The sequence below is a fragment of the Gavia stellata genome, chromosome 16 (assembly GCF_030936135.1).
Source record: "Gavia stellata isolate bGavSte3 chromosome 16, bGavSte3.hap2, whole genome shotgun sequence".
NCBI classification, from domain to species: domain Eukaryota; kingdom Metazoa; phylum Chordata; class Aves; order Gaviiformes; family Gaviidae; genus Gavia; species Gavia stellata.
In genome coordinates, this window is record NC_082609.1 from 18680315 (window position 1) to 18702961 (window position 22647).

At 36.6% G+C, this 22647-nt stretch overlaps 1 protein-coding gene across 1 annotated transcript in view; it reads left to right on the forward strand.

The window, feature by feature from the left end:
- Window positions 1-22647, forward strand: part of RANBP17 (RAN binding protein 17) — a 163572-nt gene that overhangs the window by 25029 nt on the left and 115896 nt on the right. The window contains exon 14 of the mRNA XM_059825591.1: window positions 1068-1203. Coding sequence (XP_059681574.1) covers window positions 1068-1203 — 136 coding nt within the window. The remainder of the gene's footprint in view (window positions 1-1067; window positions 1204-22647) is intronic.

The following is a 22647-nucleotide window of genomic DNA, read 5'->3' on the forward strand; positions in this document are numbered from 1 at the left end:
GCGTGCTAGAGTCTTCTTTCTGTAAGTTTTAGGGCCAAGGGGTGAGCTAGGGATTATTGTGAATGACGTGTATTCCTTGCAGCAAACACAAAGTATGTGGCAAACACTTCCTTAATCCTAGTTTTCACCCACAAGTATGTTAACGAAAGCATGCATATTTGATCGTGTTATTTACATCCACTAGCTAACACATGAAAAAGGGCACACAACTTAGAATTGGACAAAAAGCTTTACATTTTCTCCTTTGTTTGTTGCCTTCCTAATTTACCCTGGGGCTCTGTGGTGTTAGCAATCTTTCGCTATGTTTATATTAAAAGTGAGAGGTTTTAATATACAGGCTTACAGATAAAGTAGCTACTGACTTCTAATTCAGTGACTGTATATTTCAGAATTGGCAAAAGGTGAGAACAATTTTTTGAATTGCTAGGGAATTAGGATTTCAAGGAATAGATAGCAGAAGAACACGGGAAATGAAATAAAGGAATAGTCCTTTAAAAAAAAAAAAAGTAGTATTAGATTTTCTTAGCTGACATGGGCTGAAACGGATTTTTTTGAAATCAGTCCTGGTAATATGGAGAGGTATACCAAGTAAGGATTTAGGTCAGAAAATACATGTTTGTTCAGATGTTTTAGGAGAGACAGAAGTGGGAGGAAGCAAGGCAGACAGTGCATTACATACTGCATATGTAAACTTATTTCTAAGTACAATAGTTTCAATTTCCAGGGAACTTGAACAGCTCTTATCTTGCGCTTGCAGTTTGAGACCCATGCTTCTCCAATTTCTTTCTTTCGTCATGGAACTGATGCTCTAAAAAAACATTTTACAAACTCACCACAGTGCAACTTATGTATCTGAGAAAATTTCAAGTGACAAAGTAATTAGAAAAGCATTATGTTGATGTTTGTGTTTATTAGTGGTCAATTAGCATAATTAGCATCTAAACAAAAAAAAATCCTGGAAGAAATGGGCAAACAAAAAATGGCTGAGGGGTTCCTAAAGAAATTAGCTGTGACAATAGTCTTTGATTTGAGAATTCTTCCTGAAAATGTTTTTTTCTGTCATTAAGAGTTTTTCAGCTGATATCTTTGATGGATGCCCAGTTACCACAGTCTAGTAATGAAAAAGTAGAACTGGCAATTCTGTGGTTCTTGGACCAGTTCCGTAAAACATACGTGGGAGACCAGCTTCAGCACACCTCAAAGGTAAATATTTGCTGTAAACCAAAACATTTGAAATAAAAAAACCTGTGCAGAAATTGACCTGCCGATATATCTTGCACATAAAAGCTCTTGAGCTTAGCTGGTGGCTGATTGCCTAGATGGAGAGAGAGATGGATAGATAGATAACTTATTAATGTGGTGTTCGTCTGAGCGGGCTTCCTACCATGTATGCTTTTGAGTTTTGGCATGCAAGGAGTTAATATTTTAACAGCTATGTTCATTAAACAATTTTAGGTACTTTGCATTTCAATTTTTTATTTCAAACATTTAGCTGGGTTCTGCTATATTGTGTTATATTTCACAGCTGGGTACACAAGATTTATTCTTTTAATAGTTCTGTTCTTTTGACAGTTACTCATTTATGTGGTTTCCACTGTATTTCTCACATTACTTGGCTTTTCTGCATTTTAAATAGGGAAGAGGGAAAAGTAAGATGCATTTTTGAAGAAGCAGCAGTTAATTCGCCTTAACTGTAGGGGACAGTCATAATACAGATGTTACAAAGAGAATGTCAGTAAGATGAGATCAATTGATCTTGAGAAAGACTGAAAGAATTCTGTTGGAGCCCCAAGCAAATCTTTAGCAAGAATTGTGACAGTGACTGAGATTTGGTTTTACTTGTGTAGTACTCTGTGCCTGCTTTCTGGTGAGCGGTCCCAATCTAAAGGATTCTTTTTATCCCTTCAGGTTCGAACTGTACTTTATTGAACTTTATTGAATGGTTCCTCACTTTAATATTAAAAATATAGTTTTTATACTCTACTGAATTACTTTTCTATGAAAGCAATGTGTTCCTTTCAATTGTCAAAGCTGATTTGGTATTTTTAAATTGTTGAGTTGGTGCACTGCTCTAATGCTAAGTAACAGAAGGTACACAGTAAAAATGTACTTGTGCTCCTGGTATTTTCATTAGCAAAACTCCAATGGATGGCAATTCAAACGCAACATGGCTGTACAGTAGTTGTTATTCTGATCTGTAATTCCCAGATTGTTTTTTCTTTCTATCCCATTTTGAGGGTTTTGATTTCACCTTCTATTCTGACTAATGGAGGGGTAACTGTGTGGAGGAGCCACATCAATGTAGATAGAGTATGCTGTAACAGATTGTTATAGGAGATTGTATACCCAAGCTTTTTATGTCCATCCTTATAGGAAGCTGGAAGAAGCGTTTGTGTGGGGGTGAAGCAGCGGGCAAAAAACTGAAGTGCATTATTTATACTTAATCACCTGGAGCTCCATTGTCAGTAGAAAAAAAATGTAAAACTTGAATGTTTGCCAACTACAGCGCAATTCAATACATATGAATTTAGCCAGCTCAGCAGTGTGTTTTGAATAACCATGAGAGTGCCTCTGCGATTGCGCTGTGTGTGGAAGGTTAAATAGTTAATTATTGAGTAAAATACTAGCTAATGTTTCCATTTGATTTATTGAAGAGCACTTTGGACAGAAAGAATTAACTTTTACCAAAAGGACACGGGGGAAAACTATAGGATGAATTTAAGAAAACGGGTTTGTGTTGTTTTGTTTTATTGTTTTGGTTTCTCCCCCTGCCCTGATAAGTGGGCATGAATCAAACTGGTAATATATTATATTCTGTATACTGCCTTTACTTCTGACGCGTGTCTTGTATGTAGCCAGACTGGGAAAGTGGGAATTTTGCAAGGGTTTCAAGATGCTTAACAGTGCAAGGGGTGTTTCTAAATTCTAGCCCCAGTCTAGCAACTCCATAGTTAATTGCAAGTGCATTTTCAAAGTGTGCTTTTTTTATGATTTGATTATGTTATCTACCAGTAGAATTTAGTTTGCAGTCAAATTACACTTTCCTTTTTGTTTTGTTCTAGTAGGCCTGATACAACAGCCTCTCATTTGCATTGATAGAATCCCATGGTCCATATCCCATTATTTTACCAGATCTTACAACAAAAGCTGTGTGTAAAGGCATCTGAGCTCCCAGTTTTGGTGGGTTTTTTTAATTTTTAATAAAGCAAAATGAGATGTTTGTATATATGTTACAGTTAAGAGAAAGGCAGAAGGCAGCACTTGTATGATTCTTCTGTTTTACCCTGCTGTAGCAGCAAGTATAGCAGCAGATGGCATTCTACCCTCACAGTTGTAAATCCTCTGATACTGTGTCTTGCTGGCAGCTATCTACAAATGCACAATAAAAAGGCTCACACTTGGAAGCAGAAAAATCAGACATGTATCAAATGACTAAGTTAACACACATTTATATAAATATTCAGGATTGCTTGAATTGTTTTATTTACAGAATGGATAATGGAAAGTCTGCATGCTTCAGCCATGTTGAAATAATTCTTGAGAACCCTCTATTTGATCATATGTATGCATACAGAAAAACAGACAATGGTTAGAGAAGACTGAATAGTCTAATGAAATTGTAGAACAAGTCTTTACACAAATATACAAATTTTGTTCATTAATTAACTCATATTCTTAAGTAAGTGCATATACTAAACCAAACTCATTATGGAAAAAGAAAATTGGCTAGGTAAATTAATGCATTCTTATTAAAAAATCCACTGGCGCTTGCTGTCTGAGGAGGAATAGCAGAACCTTGGAGATCTCTTCCGTGATACTGTAATACACTTCTAGTTACCATTACATTTCCAATACAAAAATAATACATCAAGAAACTGTCTTTTGGATCAGATAGATCTAGACGGGATTCTCTGGTACGGTACAGCACTCTTAGTATCTATTTGTCTATCAATACATATTTTGTTTTAATGCTGATACGACTTAGCCTTCATAGAGTCATCTTTTTGTGGCATATTGCTGATTTGGATGCTGGCAGGGTAGTAGAAGATAAGCTGGCTGGAAAAGTGGTGCGCTGTGCTGTGCTTTACTGAAATTGTAGTCTCAGCTCCTATCTGTGGTAGCTCTAGCATTACTGTAGTGTGCGGCTGTTAGCCACTACTGTAAGTGGTGTAATATTGCATTGAAATCTGATTCCTGACATCAAACACGTTATTTATTAGAGAAAACATTGCTGTTTTGAATGAGACTTTTCCTTTGCAATATTCTTAACATATCAATGATACAATTATTTATTTATATTTGCAAGTGACACTAGGCTGGGAGGAAATGTGATCGCAAAGGACAAGATTTTAATTCAGAAAGATGTTCATAAGCTAGAGAAATAACCTGAAACTTTAAAACGCTGGTGAAACACCATGCTTAGGAATGAAAATTCCTGCTTACAGCTACCGCTGGGAAATCTCTGACCAGGCAGCATTATTTCAGACGATGCTGTGGAGATGAGAGCGCTGCAAGCAGGGGTAACTCAACAGTATGTGTTGGTTTTGCACACAAGAAAAATACATCATCTTTGTGGAAGTAGTAGTAGGGATATTGTGTCAGGTGCTGGAATTTCTTAACTGATTCTGAACATTTGCTTCTGACTGGGCTTCAGCTGGAATAATGTGTCCAATTTTGGGGACCACACTTTTGAGAAAACTGTAGAGAAATGGGAGAGTATGACAACACAAATAAGATGCAGAAGACACTGCTTTGGTTTAGTGTAGCAAATAGAATATTGGGGTGGGACAAAAATCAAGGATGTCAGGAGTTGTTTTAGAGAAGCTAGGGATCCAACGTTTTCAGTGCCCTTCAAGGGAAAGACAGGATGCAGTTGGCTTAATTTGAGGCAAGGAAGACTTAGGGAAAGCTTTTTAACTAAGCCAGTAACGGAGTACTGGTGCCTACTACCCAAGATGCTGCGGGGGCTTTTGATTTATGTCCAGGTATACTTAATTCTTTCTTCCATAAAGTACAGAATAACCCAGAAGTCCTGCTGGTCTAATCTCATGCTTCCTAATAAGACTATTATAAATGGTCATAGTTGTTTGCTGTGGCTTAGCCAGTGAAAAACATGCTTAGGGGGGAAATGAGCCCTCCTGTTTGTTGTGTGTTATGTCGATCAACCACCAAGGAATTTTTCTGTTATTTCAGAATTTTATGTTAGCCTGGCATGTTTCAAGTAACTCATTACAGCCATTTTTAAAAGAAAAAGAGTATAAGTACCAAGAGTGACAGGAATTAGTGTCTTTGAGTACGGAGAGTTGGCAGAGGAGACCAACTCCGTTTCCAGCTCAAAACATGAGTTCACTCCTCATTTATTCATGCTAAGGAATATCTTTTCTTAGTTATCCAGCCACAGGTGGGGCTTTCACTGGACAGCCCGCAGTTTAGAGAGACTGTCTGGTGACATCGCTGCTAAGTTGCCGAACTTCCCGTGGCAAGTGCAAAAAAACAAGTTGGGGGTGCTAAGACTGTATTTTAGCTGCCTTTTTTATTGTGGGTTAGAATAGAGTTGTCACTGAATGAGCAGGTGCTTCATGAGTTACATGCAAGTTCTTACCTTGCTGTGGCAAGTAGACCAGATCTTGAGGTCTGCTCCTTGCGCTTGAATGCTGCTTGTGTTGTCACAGAGCGTATTTGTTAACAGATAATAAATATAGGTCACCGTTTTTGTACTTGGGACACTGATTTAGGCTAAACAAGGATAAAAAGGCAAGACTTGTTAGCCAGGACCTTTTCCTGCTTCCAGACACATCAGAGATTTGTCCTTGGAGGGGAAAAAAAGCAACGAGGAGGGGTTCATAGCTTTCCCCAGAGTGGTTCAAGCTGCATCTATTCCAAACTCCCCCCCAGGGAGAGGCTGGATCAGCAGTTGATGGCGTGGGCAGGCGTATTTGGCGCTCTGACTGTCTCTAATTGGTAGTGAGAGATTGCCAAGAGTAAATCAAACTGTAACTTGTTGGATAAGTTTTGCCGATTAATATATCATAGGAAATTCAGCTTAGCTAAGTTAATTACTGAAATTTCTTAAGTTAACTTAAGAGTTGTATCTTTAACTTGAAACGAGTTTAGCACTAAGACATCTTCATAATCTGGAGTCCTGACACTTCTAATAGTGTTCAGTTCAGTTTTTTGTACCTACACAGCTTACAGTGATTTTAGGAAAAGGATGGGTTTGGTTGAAGACTTTTCCCTTGAGGTACAATTAAGAGTTTTTCTAATCGTGTGCTCTTGAAAAAAATGTATGCATACAGAAACAATGTTCTTCTTACTGTTAGTTCCTTTGCATCTTCGGGTTTTGGGGAGTTGTTAAATATTTTGTGGTGAAAATAGAAGTATTTAGTGGACAATTACAGTGGTTTTATATGTAAGAAAGAAATTACATTAAAAATATCAATGTAATTAATAAGTGTTAAGTAGGGTTTAGACTTAGGGTATAGAACTGTCTATTGTGTCAATTAGTTACGCTCTGGGGTTTTTTGTGGCATTCTAACTGAGATTAAGGATTTTATTTTAATTTTGCACTTGTCATGTTTACTTTCTACAGCATGTGGCGCCACTTAACTAGAGTTATCCCTTTAGTTCACTGTGGCCATTCCTGAAACACAGAGGTCAAAACTGGAACCTATTCACCTGTGAGATCAGGGTAGTGCGGTGAAAATGACCTTAGTAATCGCGAGTGTTTGAGACTGAGCTGTGCTCTGTAGGAGAGCCTGATTACAGATTATGGTCGGAGTTCTGTTTTCAGCTTTTATAAGCAGAGCAGTTTTTAAGAAATCCCACCCATAATCTTAACCAGAATTGTTATGCTTGAGAGGTTGGTGTTTGTTCTGTATATTAAAAAGAATTTATTGGTTAAAATGCATTTAGGTAAACTCTTTTGCTCCCCTGTGAAGCAATTAATGGTTCCCTGTTCTGCTCTTTCTAATCAAACAGTAGCGCTGAATGTGTTTAGAGAAGTCTGGAGGCAATTTTAACCTGTACCAGGTGGCTCTAGTTTGAGGGATATGTCCAGAAATGAAGATGACTGGCAAGACTGTTCCAGCAAGCCGTGCTTTTCTTTTGCCCCAGCCTTCAGTAAAAGTGATAGGGACCCAAGGTAGAAAAGTAGGAGTTAGAATTCCAACTCTTCTGTTTCTGGGAAGCAGCCCCATATACAAATGAAGAGATACGGCTGTCACCTTCTGTAGGTGCGTCGTTGAGTCATCTGGGGGGAATCTGGTCTGCTTTTCAATCTAGGGTGGGTGAGAGTGAAGAAGGAAGTAGGAGTATGGATTGATGTTTCATAAAGAGCCTTTACAAATACAAGTTGAAGCACAATTATAAACTGGGGTGGGGAGATGCAAATGGGATTTCTTACTGTATCCTGCACAGGTTTTATTTGCTTACGTGGTCAATATAGAGAAGTTACTGTATTAACTTTTAGGATCGCATCTATATGTGTTTTTAAAGCTTTTTAATTATAGACTTGACGTATAGGGTAGATCTGCATTATGATAAAAAAATATCTGGAGGGTTTAGAATTTAGACTACAGTGTGTTTAGAGGGGAGGAAAAAATATAATTTCTTTGCTATATGATGTTTGCAGTAGCTGAAAGCAAAAAATGCATGTAACCGGGTATCATCTAACCACTGAACACAGCCTTGTCTTCTAATGGGTAATGTGTATTCTGTTGACTTAGGTTATTTTGATATTTCCTCAGTATATGTATATTTCTTTGATTACATCGCCTGCAGACACAGAAGCATGACCTAGCAAAAAAAACCCAACAAAAACCGAAAGTACATAGTTGTGCAGAATGTGACTACTTTTCACCCTGCACAATATAAGACCCAGAGATCTGCAGCAGTCCCACTGACTTTAGTGGGTATCTTTGCAAGTAAAGATGTTGATCTGTGTGCGTCTCATACGAGATTCTGGGTCCTAGCATCTTCATGATTAATGATATCTTAACACTTAGGAATGATGATCCTTTTCTGAGCTGTAAAATATATATACTGTTTTATTTCATTACAATGAGGTGAAGATCACAACACTGACAGGTGCTGGAAATTAGCAGGCAGTTTTGAAATTGTTCTGTGCAGTAGAAATTAGATCTCATTTTAATTCAGCTTTTCCAAACTAGTAAATGAGGTTAATGCCATACATATTCAGCTGATATGGATGAAGAAATTGATATAAAGTAGATCAACATAGCTACAGGGCTACTTTAATTTATAGGTAAAGAGGCAGTGATAAATGAAAGTAATGTAGTAGTGGTCACTAAACTCCTCAGCCATCAGGGATTCAATAGTGTTAGCTGCTCATTAAAGGCATTGTTGGGGTACATCAAGTAGAAATTTGAAAAGAAATAGCCAACTAACCCTTAATTATCAAAACATAGAAAATACTAATTATGCCTTAATTAGCTTTTCTTTTAATGTACTGAAATTGTTACTTTTTGTGTAGCACAAATGGATAGTTATATCAACAATAAATAGGTTGTTTTAATAACTTTCTTTTACCTCTGGGAAAACCACACTCCAATTTTTAATATGCAATAATGCTTCTCTCTAGCCTGTAGGAGATGAAAATTATTAAGTAGCTTTATTTTTTGAAGATTTTACAGCAGCTTTGGGAAGAATTATTTCACCATGCATCAATTATTTTTAATTGAACTGAATATTTTTCAGATTGCATGAAATGCCTCTCATTTAAGTTTAACATTTAGAGTTTGTTAAGGAAGCATCATAGTGAGAATTGGGTACAACTTATTTCTATGGCATATTCTAGGAAGAATAAAGAACGGTTGTTTCAGAAGAAAAATATTGTCACTGGTATTTTTCACTTCACTGGGCCGAATCTCATTTTCACTCTGTTTCGTAGCTACCACACTGTTCTCATCCAATCTCTTTGCCGTTCCTATAGGAAAAGAAAGTAGGGATTGACTTCAGTGGGGCTTGGATCCATCTGGTACTGATGAAAAGCTTCAACAGCTGTTGCAAAATTCTTTTCCTTTTGAGGCAGTGTGTAGCCTTCCCTCTGTGGTTATATGTGCAGGGGGGGAATGTCACAAGCAGAACTGTGTTTGTTTTATCAAACACAACAGGTATGTGTTTTTTCCAGATAAATGATGGGAGGGAAACGCTGCATAATGCTGGTCATAAGTCTCCAAATTCGTGTAAGAGTCCATGGTGAATTAAATAGAATATAATTGCTGGTACAGAAATCAAAATAAGTAGATACTGTCGTGGTGGGTGATCAAAGCATTGCAGGATTTTTCCAAATCTGTAGAACTGACAGAAACATCCTAAGAAGTCTTAATTAATTTTTTGTAAATTTTTTCTTCTAAACATTTTTAGCTTTAAAATATAGCAAGTAAGGTATTATGCGTACCTACAGAACTTAAGAGGTTACAAGGTACCAACTTAAATGTCAACGAGATTTCAAGGTATTTACATACACTCAACATTCAGTATGGTCAAAATGCTGGGAAAGATAAGACTGAAATGGACAAATAGAGTTGTATTATTTGACAAGTAATTTCCTCGTGATTTTAGTCATACCTTAAAAGAAAAATCTTGTTTCCAAAGCATTAAAGAGCAAAAATGAGATGAGAACATTTAATGTTTCTTGACCTAAATATCTGTCTGCCAGCATGGAGACAGTCACAAAACTAGTCAAATCTGTAGCTCAGACTTTTAAGTGTAGGATCTTTTTATGGGATTGGAGTTGCCGGTTTGGCTTGCAGCAGCTCAGCGTTCAGGATTCATCAGGTTTTTTGGACAAAAGAATTGGCAGTGTGTTTTTTTACTATAGTCCTTAGAAAAAATGTTGCTTCATATGTATGTGAATTACTTTGGTTCTCTCTTCTTTGAGGCTCTGACTTCTCGACTGACCTAGCAAGTTTAGGAGCTAGAGAAGATTTACTCAAGTAAATATTACTCAGGCAGATCTCCTTTCATGTTTTCTATCTTAGTTCCTATCCTGCCATGAGCAGAAAGAACTTTCAGCAAATATTCTGAACTAATATTTGAACTTATTTAATTGCCTAAAGATTGGACAAGCTAAGTTAATTGTGCCTTTGTTTATAAAAATGTATAGTTATATTTAATTCTGGATTGTGTCTTGCACTGACAACCGTCTTGATCATGTGAAAAATAATTGGATTTCCTTTGAAGAGATCTAATACTTGGAAGGATTCTTTAAGTACTTAGTGCAGAATTTTTTTGTTTCCTGTTTTTAAATTAAAAAAACCAGCAACAACAAACCAAAAACAAGTGAGATAGAATCTGTGACAATTTAACTCATGGGACTAGACAGCAATTCTTACTTACAATGCCTTGGTAAACTTTAAATTACAATACACTGTTCCTGTTCTTTAACTACTTTGAGAAATTTCTTTATTGAATTTCTCCATTAGTTGGAAATTCTGTACAGCAAAGAACCTATCAGGACATAAAGACAAACACTAAGAACTTTGCAGAGTCATAAACGTTGGTTTCCTCCTCAGGTTGAGATGTAAAGTATTCTTCATTTTACATATCCTCAATTCTGTCATTTTTTACTTAGTTGTTTTATGCAGGAATCAATATGTTTTTCTTCTTGGACTATACAGCACTTTCTCTTTTACGTTTGCTTGGGGAATTTTTGGTTTGCTTTCTCTTTTCCCAAATTTTACATTATATACTCCTAGTCTTTCTCCTTTTCTTGCAATGCTGTTTAAAATCTTTAAATCCATAAAATCTCCTGGTTTTTTTTAAGTGCAGTGTATTTGCTGTTCAGTTACCTACACCTTTATCTTACTAACTTGCTATCTTTTGGCTCATTGCTCATGACAACTAAAACCTGCATGAATCTTTATGTAGATATTATTTAATCACATGTTTGCAGTTAAAGCACTAGTTTAAGTGCTGTGCTATTTTATTTTAGAATTTTATAACACAAATCAGACAATCTTAAAAATAAATAATTAGCATAGTTCAGTTCTGCACTTGGCTGTAACTGAGCTTATTTTGTAGCTGCTAATAAAGGCACATTATCATGTTCAGGCATTGCAATTATCATTGAAATGTGTATGTCCATTAACTGCAACATTAGGCTGAGGATATAATTACTGTCTAGAGCCAATATCTTTGTGAAGTTACGTCTATGATGCTATTAAGCTATAAGCAATATTTGTAAACTAATATTTAAACGTTTCAGAATTGATACCATCACTTGCGGACTTAAAAACTAATCCTACTTCCACTCCAAATTATTGACTTCTTAAGTGTTTGGCAAATATATTATTGGGTTATTTGGATGTGAGCATAATTTGTGATTTGAGAGACACTACTATTTTTCTAATAGCAAGTGCCCAGGACAAATTGAGCTGGTGGCAGGAGAAGAGAGAAGCTGTGGTAACAGCAAAATGCTCATATAGAGCAGTACAGTATGTCACAAAATGCTGCAAACATGGTTAGTTTTTCTTGTAGTAAAGTTACGTTTCAGACACTTTAGTATAGCAATTTAACTACAAAAAAACCTGTTGCATGCTAAGAAGAGAATAAGTGAAAGACTTTCCTAATAACGGTACAAGTATGTTTTAAAGAGGAATGAGATTGAGTCTGTTCATTGATTTGCTTTCTGAAAGTTTCTAGTATTTATGCTGACAGAAGAACCTGAAATTTCCTGTGAAGTTAGGTGGAGAGTTCATTAGCAAAACAAGGCTAAGTCACCTGTAAGTAATTCCACACATGTGGAGATGTTTGAATCTATAATGAAATGTCCTTTTTTTCACATTTTGGTTTTATATGCAAAACAGTCACTGTAGTAGTTGACTTTTAAGTATTTGCATCAATTAATTTTCTGTTCTCTTCCCTTGGTATGTGAGTGATAGCCATTAGATTGTTTAATTTGCTTACCCGTCTCAGAAATTGAGATTTAAGGAATGCTGATGGGGGGGATAAATGTTAAAGAGAATCAATCTTTCAGCATTTTTCATCTTATTTTGGATGCAAGTGTATTTAAAATTTTTCTAGCACAGAGGAACTGTGCTAGAGGAACAGGTTTTTACCTGATCTAGCCTAATATAATTCCTTTTTCTATTTTGCAAAAGAAGTTTCAAATTTTGCTTTCACGTACGTCTGCTTTTTGGCTTAACCTGCCTCTGCTTTGTCTTTGATGACTGGACTAGGTTGTACTGACATACTTAAGTTTCCTGTCCACGCCACGAAATACTATTTTGCATTTATTATATTGTTTGCATTATATTGATTATGTTCCTTGTTTAATAATTCAGTTGTTATTTCACCTCAAGCAGATTCTGTTCTCTGGGTGACTCCTAACTGCTGGACCTTTCCACTTGTTCTGTGTATCCCATACCAACTTAGCAAGAAGGAATAAACAGCAGATAGGGCATCTTGGGGGAAAAAACCCAAGCTATCTTGTGACTTACTGATCTAAAATATATTGGTTTTGTTGCTGTATGTTGGCCTCATAGCCTCATTATTTAAGTAGCTTAATGAATTAATTTCCCAGACCTTGCAGTAAGTAAATTAACCATCAGAGTTCAGAGCAGAGTGAATAATTCTTTAATATTAGACTACGGCAATTTTTATGACTCAAGTTAAACTTAATTATGAAATTGCTTATTGCATATTTGTGTAATTCAGCGAGGAAAAATATGCAAAATAACACATGATAAGTATATCTGTCAAAAAAAGAACAAAACAGTAAAATCCTAGGAGGTTAGATTACTCTTGTTGATACTGGTAGAATCAGACATCATTCAGTTTAGGTACTGTGTTCATAGTCTGCACTGGTGAGCAATGCTAAAAGGTTTTTATTTGATTTTAGCTGATCAGCTGTTTAGCATCTCCTTCAAAATTACTTAAGAACTTGATTTAGTTACCAGTGACTACTATATTACTAAAACATTCCTCTAGATGATCCTCTAGATTTTCCTCTAGAATAGCGTTGTCATTTTAGATTTATATGAGGAATATGTATTTGTATAGCAGTGTTCTTAAATAGGAGTTGTTCTACAGCACTAAGTTAAGTTCATTTTAAAGATTTTTGTATTATTATTTTTTTCCCTGAGAAAATATTTAACCCAAGTAATAATCTTTCCAGGTAGTTTTATGCACTGACATTTTCTATTCTTACACGTGAAACAAATGTGGTAATTGAGTAGATAAGGTACAAAATTCCGCTCTTTGTGACCTCAAGGTCAGTTGGTTTTGACCTTACAAAAAAGTGCAGTTTCTGACCTGTGTTAAACATTGCATGTAAACCGTCAGTCTCTTGGAGTATTTTCTGCTTATTTTGTTACAGGCACGAGTTCTGGTATAAGCCAGGATTGCAAAGAACATTCTGTTTCTCCTTTTACCTTTTCCTCTCGTATCGCTACTCCATTTTTTTTTTTTTAATTAAACAGGATTGGCTAGTTTGCATTCCTATTATTCTGGTTTATTCATATTTTTTTCATGCTTTTTAGACTTATTTAAAAGTATTTGTACTGAATGATCAATGTTGACCTGATCCTTTAAAAATGAAGAAGACGAGCATTTGCGGAGCAGCGTGTACAGAAAACTTTGTCTCTTCATCAAGCTGTTGCCACCTAACCATCCAGTCTAACCAGCAATACATCACTTCCACTCTAGAAGAGATAAAGTCAATGGAGCTGAATTGCTAAGGACTATTTCCTGCAGAGCAGCAGCAGCAGTCATATCCAGGATATAGTATAAGAAACCTTTTGGGGTTTGAGATATAAATGAGGCTTCAGCTACTTCCTCTGTTTTGCACTTCTTCTGATCTGGAAACTTTCCAGGTTGATGAAGTCATCAGATTTCCAAATCAAGTTGTTTTTTTTTTATTTGGACTGCCCTTGGCTTCGCATGCCTTATGTAAATGGCCCGATATGCTGTCTGAGATTAGCATACTAAAGAAAACATCCACATTGTCGTAAAATGCTTCATGATGAACTAAGTGAAAGGTTTCCTCTCAGGCAGATGAGATGTCGTACCTATGTCTTTCTTTTTGCATCTGTATGAAAATAACTTTACCAAGAAAGGTTTGCACAGAAATCTCTGCAGAAACTGCATTTTGCTCAGTCAAGGGAAAGGGCTTCCAGCATGCGCTCCTGTTCCTATTTGTGTGTCAGTTCATAGTTCATCCAAACATTTTGATAATGCCTGCACTCTCTTTTCCCAGTGCTTTCAGCAAATTATAGATACACTCTAGTGAATTAAGATGTTCCAGGCAAAGTGTTTTGCGAATATAGAAAAAAGAGTTGAACGAGGAGGTATTTCTTGATGTCTCTGCTGTTGATGTTAGGGGGGTTTAGCTTGCTCCTGCCATATTCCATTAATGTGAATACGGACAGTCCAATTTTTTTCTTTATCATTTATTATCTACCAATCTTGTGTGTATACTGTTACTACGTGAAATAAATCAAACTTCAGACATGATGAGGTTCAGAATTTACATCTATGTTTCCAAATGCTTTCAGCAGCATTGCTTCCCGATGACTAGCAGGTCGGCCGTGGCCTTTCAGTCTTGAGGACTTACTAGTCACCAGCTGTAAGATAAATATTTGCTAGACCTTTAATGTTACTCAGTGCAATCTTTCAGCGCTTCAGAATTTCCCAGAATGTTGAAAATATTTTTGCACTGGCCTGCATAACTAGAATAGACAGTCTTAGGCTTCAAGTTGATTGAAGAGATCCGAGGACGCTGAAGAAACGATAATTGTTAATTCCTAATAGAAATAGGAGACAATAAATAAATTTATTTGATAGTTGGTGATCAGATGATCAGTAATTCTGTGCAGGGGAATTTCCCTTCCTCAGTCAAGATTTAAAGGTTCGTGCTATAACTGAAGAATCTCTGTGACAGAAAGGTTTAACTTAATTTTAATTTTGCTGGCTACTGCATTTAGTCCCTCTTTTGATTACATGGTGGATGCATGAAATCCCTGAAACATCATATTTTTCTGAGAGAATGGACTTGTTGGGCTAAGAACACATGAAACCAGCAGTTCAAAACGTCTGCCCAAACATCAGTTAAGTGCAGGTTACTTCAATACACTAGCGGGATCTTTCATTTAAGTCAGTTGCTTTGGTGAGTTGCTTCTTAGTTACTATTTTAAGCTTTACTTTTTCTATAGTAAGCCCAGGGAGTTCAGAAACTGAATTCTTCTGTTCCTGTCATCAAAAGTAATCAATGAAACGATGAGGAAAAGAAAAGCAGAGATCGCTGCGGAGAAATTGGGAGAGACTTTTATGGACATCTGAATTTTAATTGGGTATTTTGAACCTATTTTTCTCATCTTTTTTAGAGTTTTTCTTGCTTCAGTGCTCCTTGGAAATATTTACTGAGATTCAACAGCAGAGTCATTCACCAAAAAAGTAGGATGTGGTTTTTTTTTTCCACAGCCTTAACTGTCATAAAAGTGAAGGTGAAAGGAAGATGTTGAGTCATTCTTAAGTCAGATTTTTTTTTTCTTTGTGATGAGATAATTTTGGGTGTAGAAAATGTGATTATTCAGTAGAACAGAACTATTTCTTTTTCATAAGATACTGAAGTATGTACTCAGAAGTTATCTTTCCTTCAGCAAATACATCTCCTTACAAATAGGTAGGGAGAATTTTAGCAATTCTGAGAAATTTGGTCAACTTTCTGTGAGTTACTGTTTAAGGCCTTATTTTCTATTCAGTGGACCTAGTGAGTTCAGAAACTAAAGCAACCAGTATTATCTGAAGTTTCTGTATTAGGGCTCTTGATATGAAAGTTTGAGAGAGATATTGCATGTCCTTGCAAATTTGGAGCATAACTTCAAGACAAAAGTTTACCTAACTTAGAGACTGAAAGACCAAGACAATTCAACGGAGTTGGTATGAGGGTTTTTTAGCCCAGCAGCATTCTGAAACTGTTCAGAAATGGGTTGGTGAAGGTGGGCAGGCTGACTGGATGATGAAATCTAATCTTTTTTTTTTTCCCTTTTCCACTAAATATCTGGATAATTTGCACTTTTCATCCCATTTTATTGTACCATTACGAAAAGCAGTAACGTTTTCTCAGATAAACCGGGTCTTTTTGTTGTCTTAAAGAAATTCCGAGTTTAACTGGGAAAATACTTTAAAAAATAATGGATATGGAGACTTTTTTCTTTGATGTGATTGGCTTTGGTGGTCACAATCAAAAGAGCATACAAGGCGTGGTGTTAGAGGCTACCCATATATGATTTTTCTCTCCAGGAAAATGAACTCCTTGCTACTGTACTATTTCCTTTTTTGTGTTGCACAGAAGATTGGCATCTTTCTGGGAGTCTTGTGGCAACCCAACCTGCCTTGGGTCGTTCTCCTTCTTAGGGAAGGTTTGGCTTGTCACCTTCAGATCCAGGACCACTCATAAAGGTCCAGGTGACAGGTCAGTGTCTTCCAGTGTGCTTTCCATCCACCTAAGATAAGCCAGTGAGGATTATTTTAAGCTGTGAGAGATCAGCAACTTCAGTTTAGGAATCTGTAGTAGGATAGGTATAGATATTTTGAAGAAGCCCGTTTCTTCCAAAGTTTTTCAAGGCATTGACATGAGCTTATTTTTGCAAGGCCAAACTGCTTAGGCTGGAAACCCTTTCACATTTCTTGTTAACCATTTTGAATACGTTTACAGTATGATCATGTTGAAGTTTAGAAATTCTCATGGTCTTCCTTAAATATACAGTCTTCTGCTCTTCCTTCAAACAGAATATTGGATTCTGTAACTTTGACTAATGAGACTCTTTTGAAGGTGTTCATAGCATGCTGTGAAATCAATGATTTCAACTGAGATCAGGATTGAAAATGATACATCTGCTTTTTCCGGTTGTGCTGTCCATGATCTTGGCTATGCAGGGCACTGGATAATTCTCCAGGTAGAATCTATGCCAACTTGTAATTTTCTTGCAGAAGGTGAGTTTACTGGTAAGTTACCATGAACTAGAGATTCCAGCACTTGTAGTAGTTGCAGTGCATGTACATCATTCTTTTTCACATATGCTGTTGCCCATGTTCAGCCACACATCTAAATGAGGCTCTTCAAAGATTTCTTGAGAGTCATTCCAAATCTACTGTTCTTTTGCATGAGAGTAAGATGTACCGCTGCCTATTGCTGTTAGGAAAATGCCATCTTTTGTTATAGAGATATAAGTCGCACATGCGGGTTTTCTAATGGTCTAATACAGACCATCATTTTAGACTTCCACATTTTCTTGGTATAAAAGATTTCAGACTAATTATATGTTTAAACAAACACACACACCCTGTGAATTATAAAAGAATACTGATTTCATGACCATTTACCTAAAATAATCTCACACCAACTCACTGAAGTCAATTAGTTGTTCCTAGGTCAAGGAGGGGATTTTAGAGTTTTTACTAGAAAAACAGCCACAGAGGAAATAATTCGCTAGCAGTTTTGTTTCCTTCTACCTGCCTATCTCGTAGATGTAGGTATCTCTTTTTTCTTGCAGATGCCTATATTCGTATATTACTGTATGTAGCTTTTTGAATCAGAGATTTATTAACTTACCATCCTTCAAATTATTAGAAATTATGATCCCTGGAAATTCAAATTCTTGACGTGAGAATGGCCAGCTGCTTCTCTGGATTCTCCTCTAATAGTGACGATTTCATTCTTCTCGTGCTAATCAAGGATTTCTGATAATGGTAAAGTCATTTGCTCTGTGTCAGTCACTTTTGAAATTCATTGGTAGGGGATAAATGCCACTTATTTCCTCAACATCATCACCTTTTAGAGAAGTTGCTTGCTGGAAGTATGGAGGTAGTCTTCGTCATATGAGGGGATTGTTCTAACTACACAGGCTTTGCAACTGAATTTGGTTTATACAGCCCTTCTGTGTAAGTGATTTCCAAGTGTCATGGTACTGTGGCTAAATTTTGTATAGTACCAGGACTCCTTTGTAAAGCTGCCAGTACCCTTTGAAACTAAGGAGAAAAGGTGTTCTCCTAAACAACTGGGATTTAAAGGAAGTTCATGTTTTGCGAAGTAAATATCTAGAACCAGAGAGACAATTTATGATTCATATTTATTAGTACTTGTGGTAATCCTTTTAAAAGTAGAGAGTTTTAATTCTACGTGTTGTGAAATCCACCATTTTCTTTACAAATAAATAAATAACTAGCATCTATTGGGAAAGATATACTATGTCTTACAACTAGAAAGTCAGCAGAGGGAGCACAAGTTAACAAACAGAATTGTATTCAATATGATGGACCGGTGATGGCAATGGTTCTGGTGAAGAAGCAGTGAATAATCAAGTACTTAAGTTTTGTATTCTATTAAGATTTCATCACAGTAACACTGTGATACTACTGGCTTGAATACACATAGATGATAAACTATATAATGTTATGTCTAGAGGCATATAGAACTCTCGAGTAGAACTGAGCTGTGATGTGCAGGGGTGTTTCTATCGCGAACCTTGGATTACTCTTAGCAGTTGATGGTGAGGCAGTTCGACTTTGTTCTAGTTTGCCTTTTGCTTTCTTCATTTGCCAAGAAGCGAGTACCTCGTGCAAATATATCCCTTCTGGTCATCTCCGGATGGCCAGGGGGAAGGGAAGCAGGTGGGTGGAGGCTGCTTGCTCTTGAGTGTCTTCACCTGCACGTTGGTGGCAATAAGCTTCCTACTTGCCCTGACACTACATTGGCCCAAAACAAGTGAGAGAATACTTTTGAGAAAACATGTTTCATTTTTAAGCATGCTTAATCTTAATAGTTATGACAAGTTTTTAAAAATATGTGCATTTGAGACAGCATTAATAATTCATGCATGTTTCATTAAAAAAAGAACAAACTGTCTGTAGGGTCATTAAATTCTTACTTGGCTAAGATCATCAAAGTTTAGATGACCTAAAATGGTACATTGTTGGGGTCGTAATATGCTGCTTGGAAAAAAAAAAGTACCCGGTGATTTAGTTTTGATTCTGACAATACTCAAAAGGATTTGTTATGTCTTACAGACCTTTCTGCAAACTACTAATGGGATGAACACAATATATCACTTTTATAATAGTGAGCTATTAAAGGCAAACATAAAGCAGTCTGAAGCCCATAAGTGCTGCCAACAGCTCCTGCTTTAATGAATTCCCTTTTAGATGTCCATTAAATGCTCATGGCAAATGTACTCATAATGGAAATGGCAAATCTAAATGGGTAGATATGAATAATCCATGGAGTTTAAATTCTGTTTATGATCATCTTCACATTTAGTTTTCAAGACAACGCAGTTTAGTTTTCATTACAGTTTGGAATAAAGAGGACAGGGAGTAATTGATTGCTTCAAGCAGATTAAAATCAATGGGTTGCTTTTCAAAGAACCCGTTCAATGCAGTAATTTCAACTTTAAACATTGATTTAGGAAACTCAACACAAAATGTTTTGTGCCGTGTGAACTTTTATGTGGAAAGACTAATACTAATTTTATTTCTATATATCTGTATATAGAAATATATAGAGGTTGTTATCAGTATGTGCATGAGTAAATAGTGATCTATATTAAGTCATTTTGATATTATTGCACTCGTATAATGAATCAATGAGATTCCCGTCATCATTGTGATACTGTTTGTAACCCATTAGCACACAGAAATTACAGCCCCATCATACATCATTACTGTGATTGAGGCTTTATTACCATATTCTCAAATTGCTTGCTTGCTATAAAACTAAATAGACACCAGACAACTATAGGTAGACGATAGACTGCGCGTTATTGTGCTGGAATAATGAAGGATTATTGTAGCATAATGGGGCACAACTTATGAGGAAAATAAACTTGGCGGCAAAGGAGAACTTGAGTGTTTTTAATGTTTGTTGTTACTACTTTAAAGGTCAAATATATTTGTTATTATCAAGTTACTGTTTCCTTATTCCATGAATCATACCCTTTTCATATTTCAAATAGGCCTTCTTTTAGGTTTGAGCATTTAAAACCTGGGAACTGCACTGCAACGTTCAACTCCAGAGACAGGTTGACAGCTTTTGAAGTACCGGCATGGTTGTGGAGGTGGTGGGGTGGGCGATAGGGCATCCGCAGCAATGCACGCTTATATTGTATTGTGCTGAAAAGAAGCAAAGAAGAAAAACTGCATCAGCAGACATCAGCTGTTAAAAAGTGATTAAGTTCTCCAAACAGACAGATGCAAAGTATACATTAGGAATTTTAGGAGCTGTAGTGAAAGAATTCATGATATCTTGATCTTAAAAGAGGAGAAAACACACTGAATTTGGACTTTGGGCATTTAACAATCTCTCGTGATAGAACTGGGGGCTTTACAGTACAAGACCAGGACTTGCAGGGTACACTCAAAGTGTTACTTACTCCAGCTACAAGAAAGATCATTTTTACTTTAATTTTCTAAACTTTGGTGTGAATTTAGACCCATAGGTCACCCAGTGTTAATCCCAAAGAGTCGGTGGAGACAGAACTGCAGCTCCAAAAGCAGTTGTGTATTGTTCTCCGGAGATACCTCAAGCCGAATTATGTACTCACTCTCTCCCACTTCTGTTCCCACATTCTTGCTCACACCTTTCTCTCCCCACTTGCTCACGCTCGCTTTTTCTCCTGCTTCTTTCACAACGATTTCCATCTTTGATACATCTCCTCAGTGAATCTGAAGTGACATTTGAGATGACTCAGTCATAATCCTAGACCTTTTTTTTGGTGTAGAATTCAAGATACTCCATTACAGGATTTATTCTGACTAGGCCAGGTAGGCACTGTTTGCCTGAGCTGTAATGGAAGCATTCAGAGTTTCTGAATTGGTTCTAGATTATCACAATAATCAGTTACTTGTGTTTCAGTAGGACCTACAAGCTTTGGTTGTGTTCAAGGACCAAACTATTAGTGTACATTTTGAGAAGGTGTGTAGAAACATGCTTTGCTTCAGCAGTGAATGTTATCAGCCACAGTGAAAATATAATTATTGTTTCTGAGAGCTTGTAGGCAAGCGTACAGTGAGAGACAGCAAATCCTTACAACAAATAGCAAGTAAAATAAGAATGTGACTGTGTACTCCTATACAGTCTGGGAGGGGGATTCAATATCTGGGGGTATTCTGTTGTTACAAGACTTGAACGATTGGCTGCTGAGTGATGCTAAATTCTCAAGCGTGCCTTACTGTAGCTTGATTGGGATCTCAGGGACTCAGTTGTGTGCTCCTGACTCTTGTTTTCATTCTCAAGGAGTGGTAGGTGTGTTTCTTCTAGTAACTGTTGTTAAAAACAGACATCTTGTGTATTTCTTTTGGAGGAATCATCTAAATATAGGCATAAAAATTCACTTCACTGGGCAGTACTAATACTTGCTGTCGTACAAGAGCTTTATTATCATCTGTCCCATTAGCTACGCCGAACTGAATGAGTTGGGAGACAAAGAGAATCAAGCAAAGTTATTTTTGAAAAACTGTACTGCTGGTGTAATATAAATGTATAAAGCGTGTGAGAGAATAAATACGTGTGATTATTTCCAATTTTCTTGCATTGCATGTTCTATTTGAAAAATAGTCTAACTTTTTGGTCAGAAGGCTTAGTTACAAACAAGCGTTGACTTTTTTCATACAGTTTTCTTTGTATAAAAACTACAGGACAGAATGAATGAGGGTATTTAAATGTTAATGCAATGGTTCCTGTAGATATTTAACCATTTAAAAGTATACTCCAATTAGCTTTGCCAACACCATGATTGAGCAGAAAGCCAAAGTCAGATTAGTAAGTATTTGAGATACTAGAGTCAAATATATCTTTACTCAGAACTTTCTTAACACACACTGCTGCTTGAGTTCTTGGTTTTGTGAAACATATTTCTGATTTTAGCATTGTCAATCCAACAGTTTTCTAATGGTCACACTCAGGTAGGTACATTTTAGAGATAAATGAGATTTCTTAGGGCTTTCAGCTAAGTTTCTTAAAATAAAATAACACTTAACCTGCCAATCACTTAATCTCGCCTCGTGACCGATTTTTGTTAGAAGTTAGATTTAGCAAGTTGTGAACAAGGCTTTGACTGTATAAGGAAGTCTTTTACAGAAGTAAATGTTTTCTCTGGGTTTTTTCCCAGCAATAGGAAGTTCCTGTATTTATGTGTAAGTGACCTTACAGATGTTACAACATTCTCGTTATGAATGTTTGTTGTTAAAGATAACCTTTTAACTTCTTGCATTGCTGTGTGTGTTGGTATCCTGTAAACAAAGAGTGTAGTCTCAGCAGGGCAGTTTCTGACAGTACCTCTGCTGTTACAGTCATGCAGGTAGAACATCAGTGTACGTGTTCTCACACCCCGTTCTCTGTCACCCCCACTGCATGAGTATGAGTGCAAAGGCAAATTACTCTTAGCTATGTTTAAGTTCTTTTTTTATAACAAAGCTTTTCTTCATGTATTCTTTCAATTCCACCTCTGGCCTTCCATATCATTAACGTGTCCCAGCTTGGTCACCTCTCCCAAACTGACAACCCAACTGAAGGCAGTTTTTGTCTGCCTGGTCTGTGGGAGGCATATCCTTTGAAATGTAAGTGCATTTTCTTTCTGCTTTTACAATCTGCATGTCCATTAAGCCATATTCTTGCTGCGAGCAGGAGGA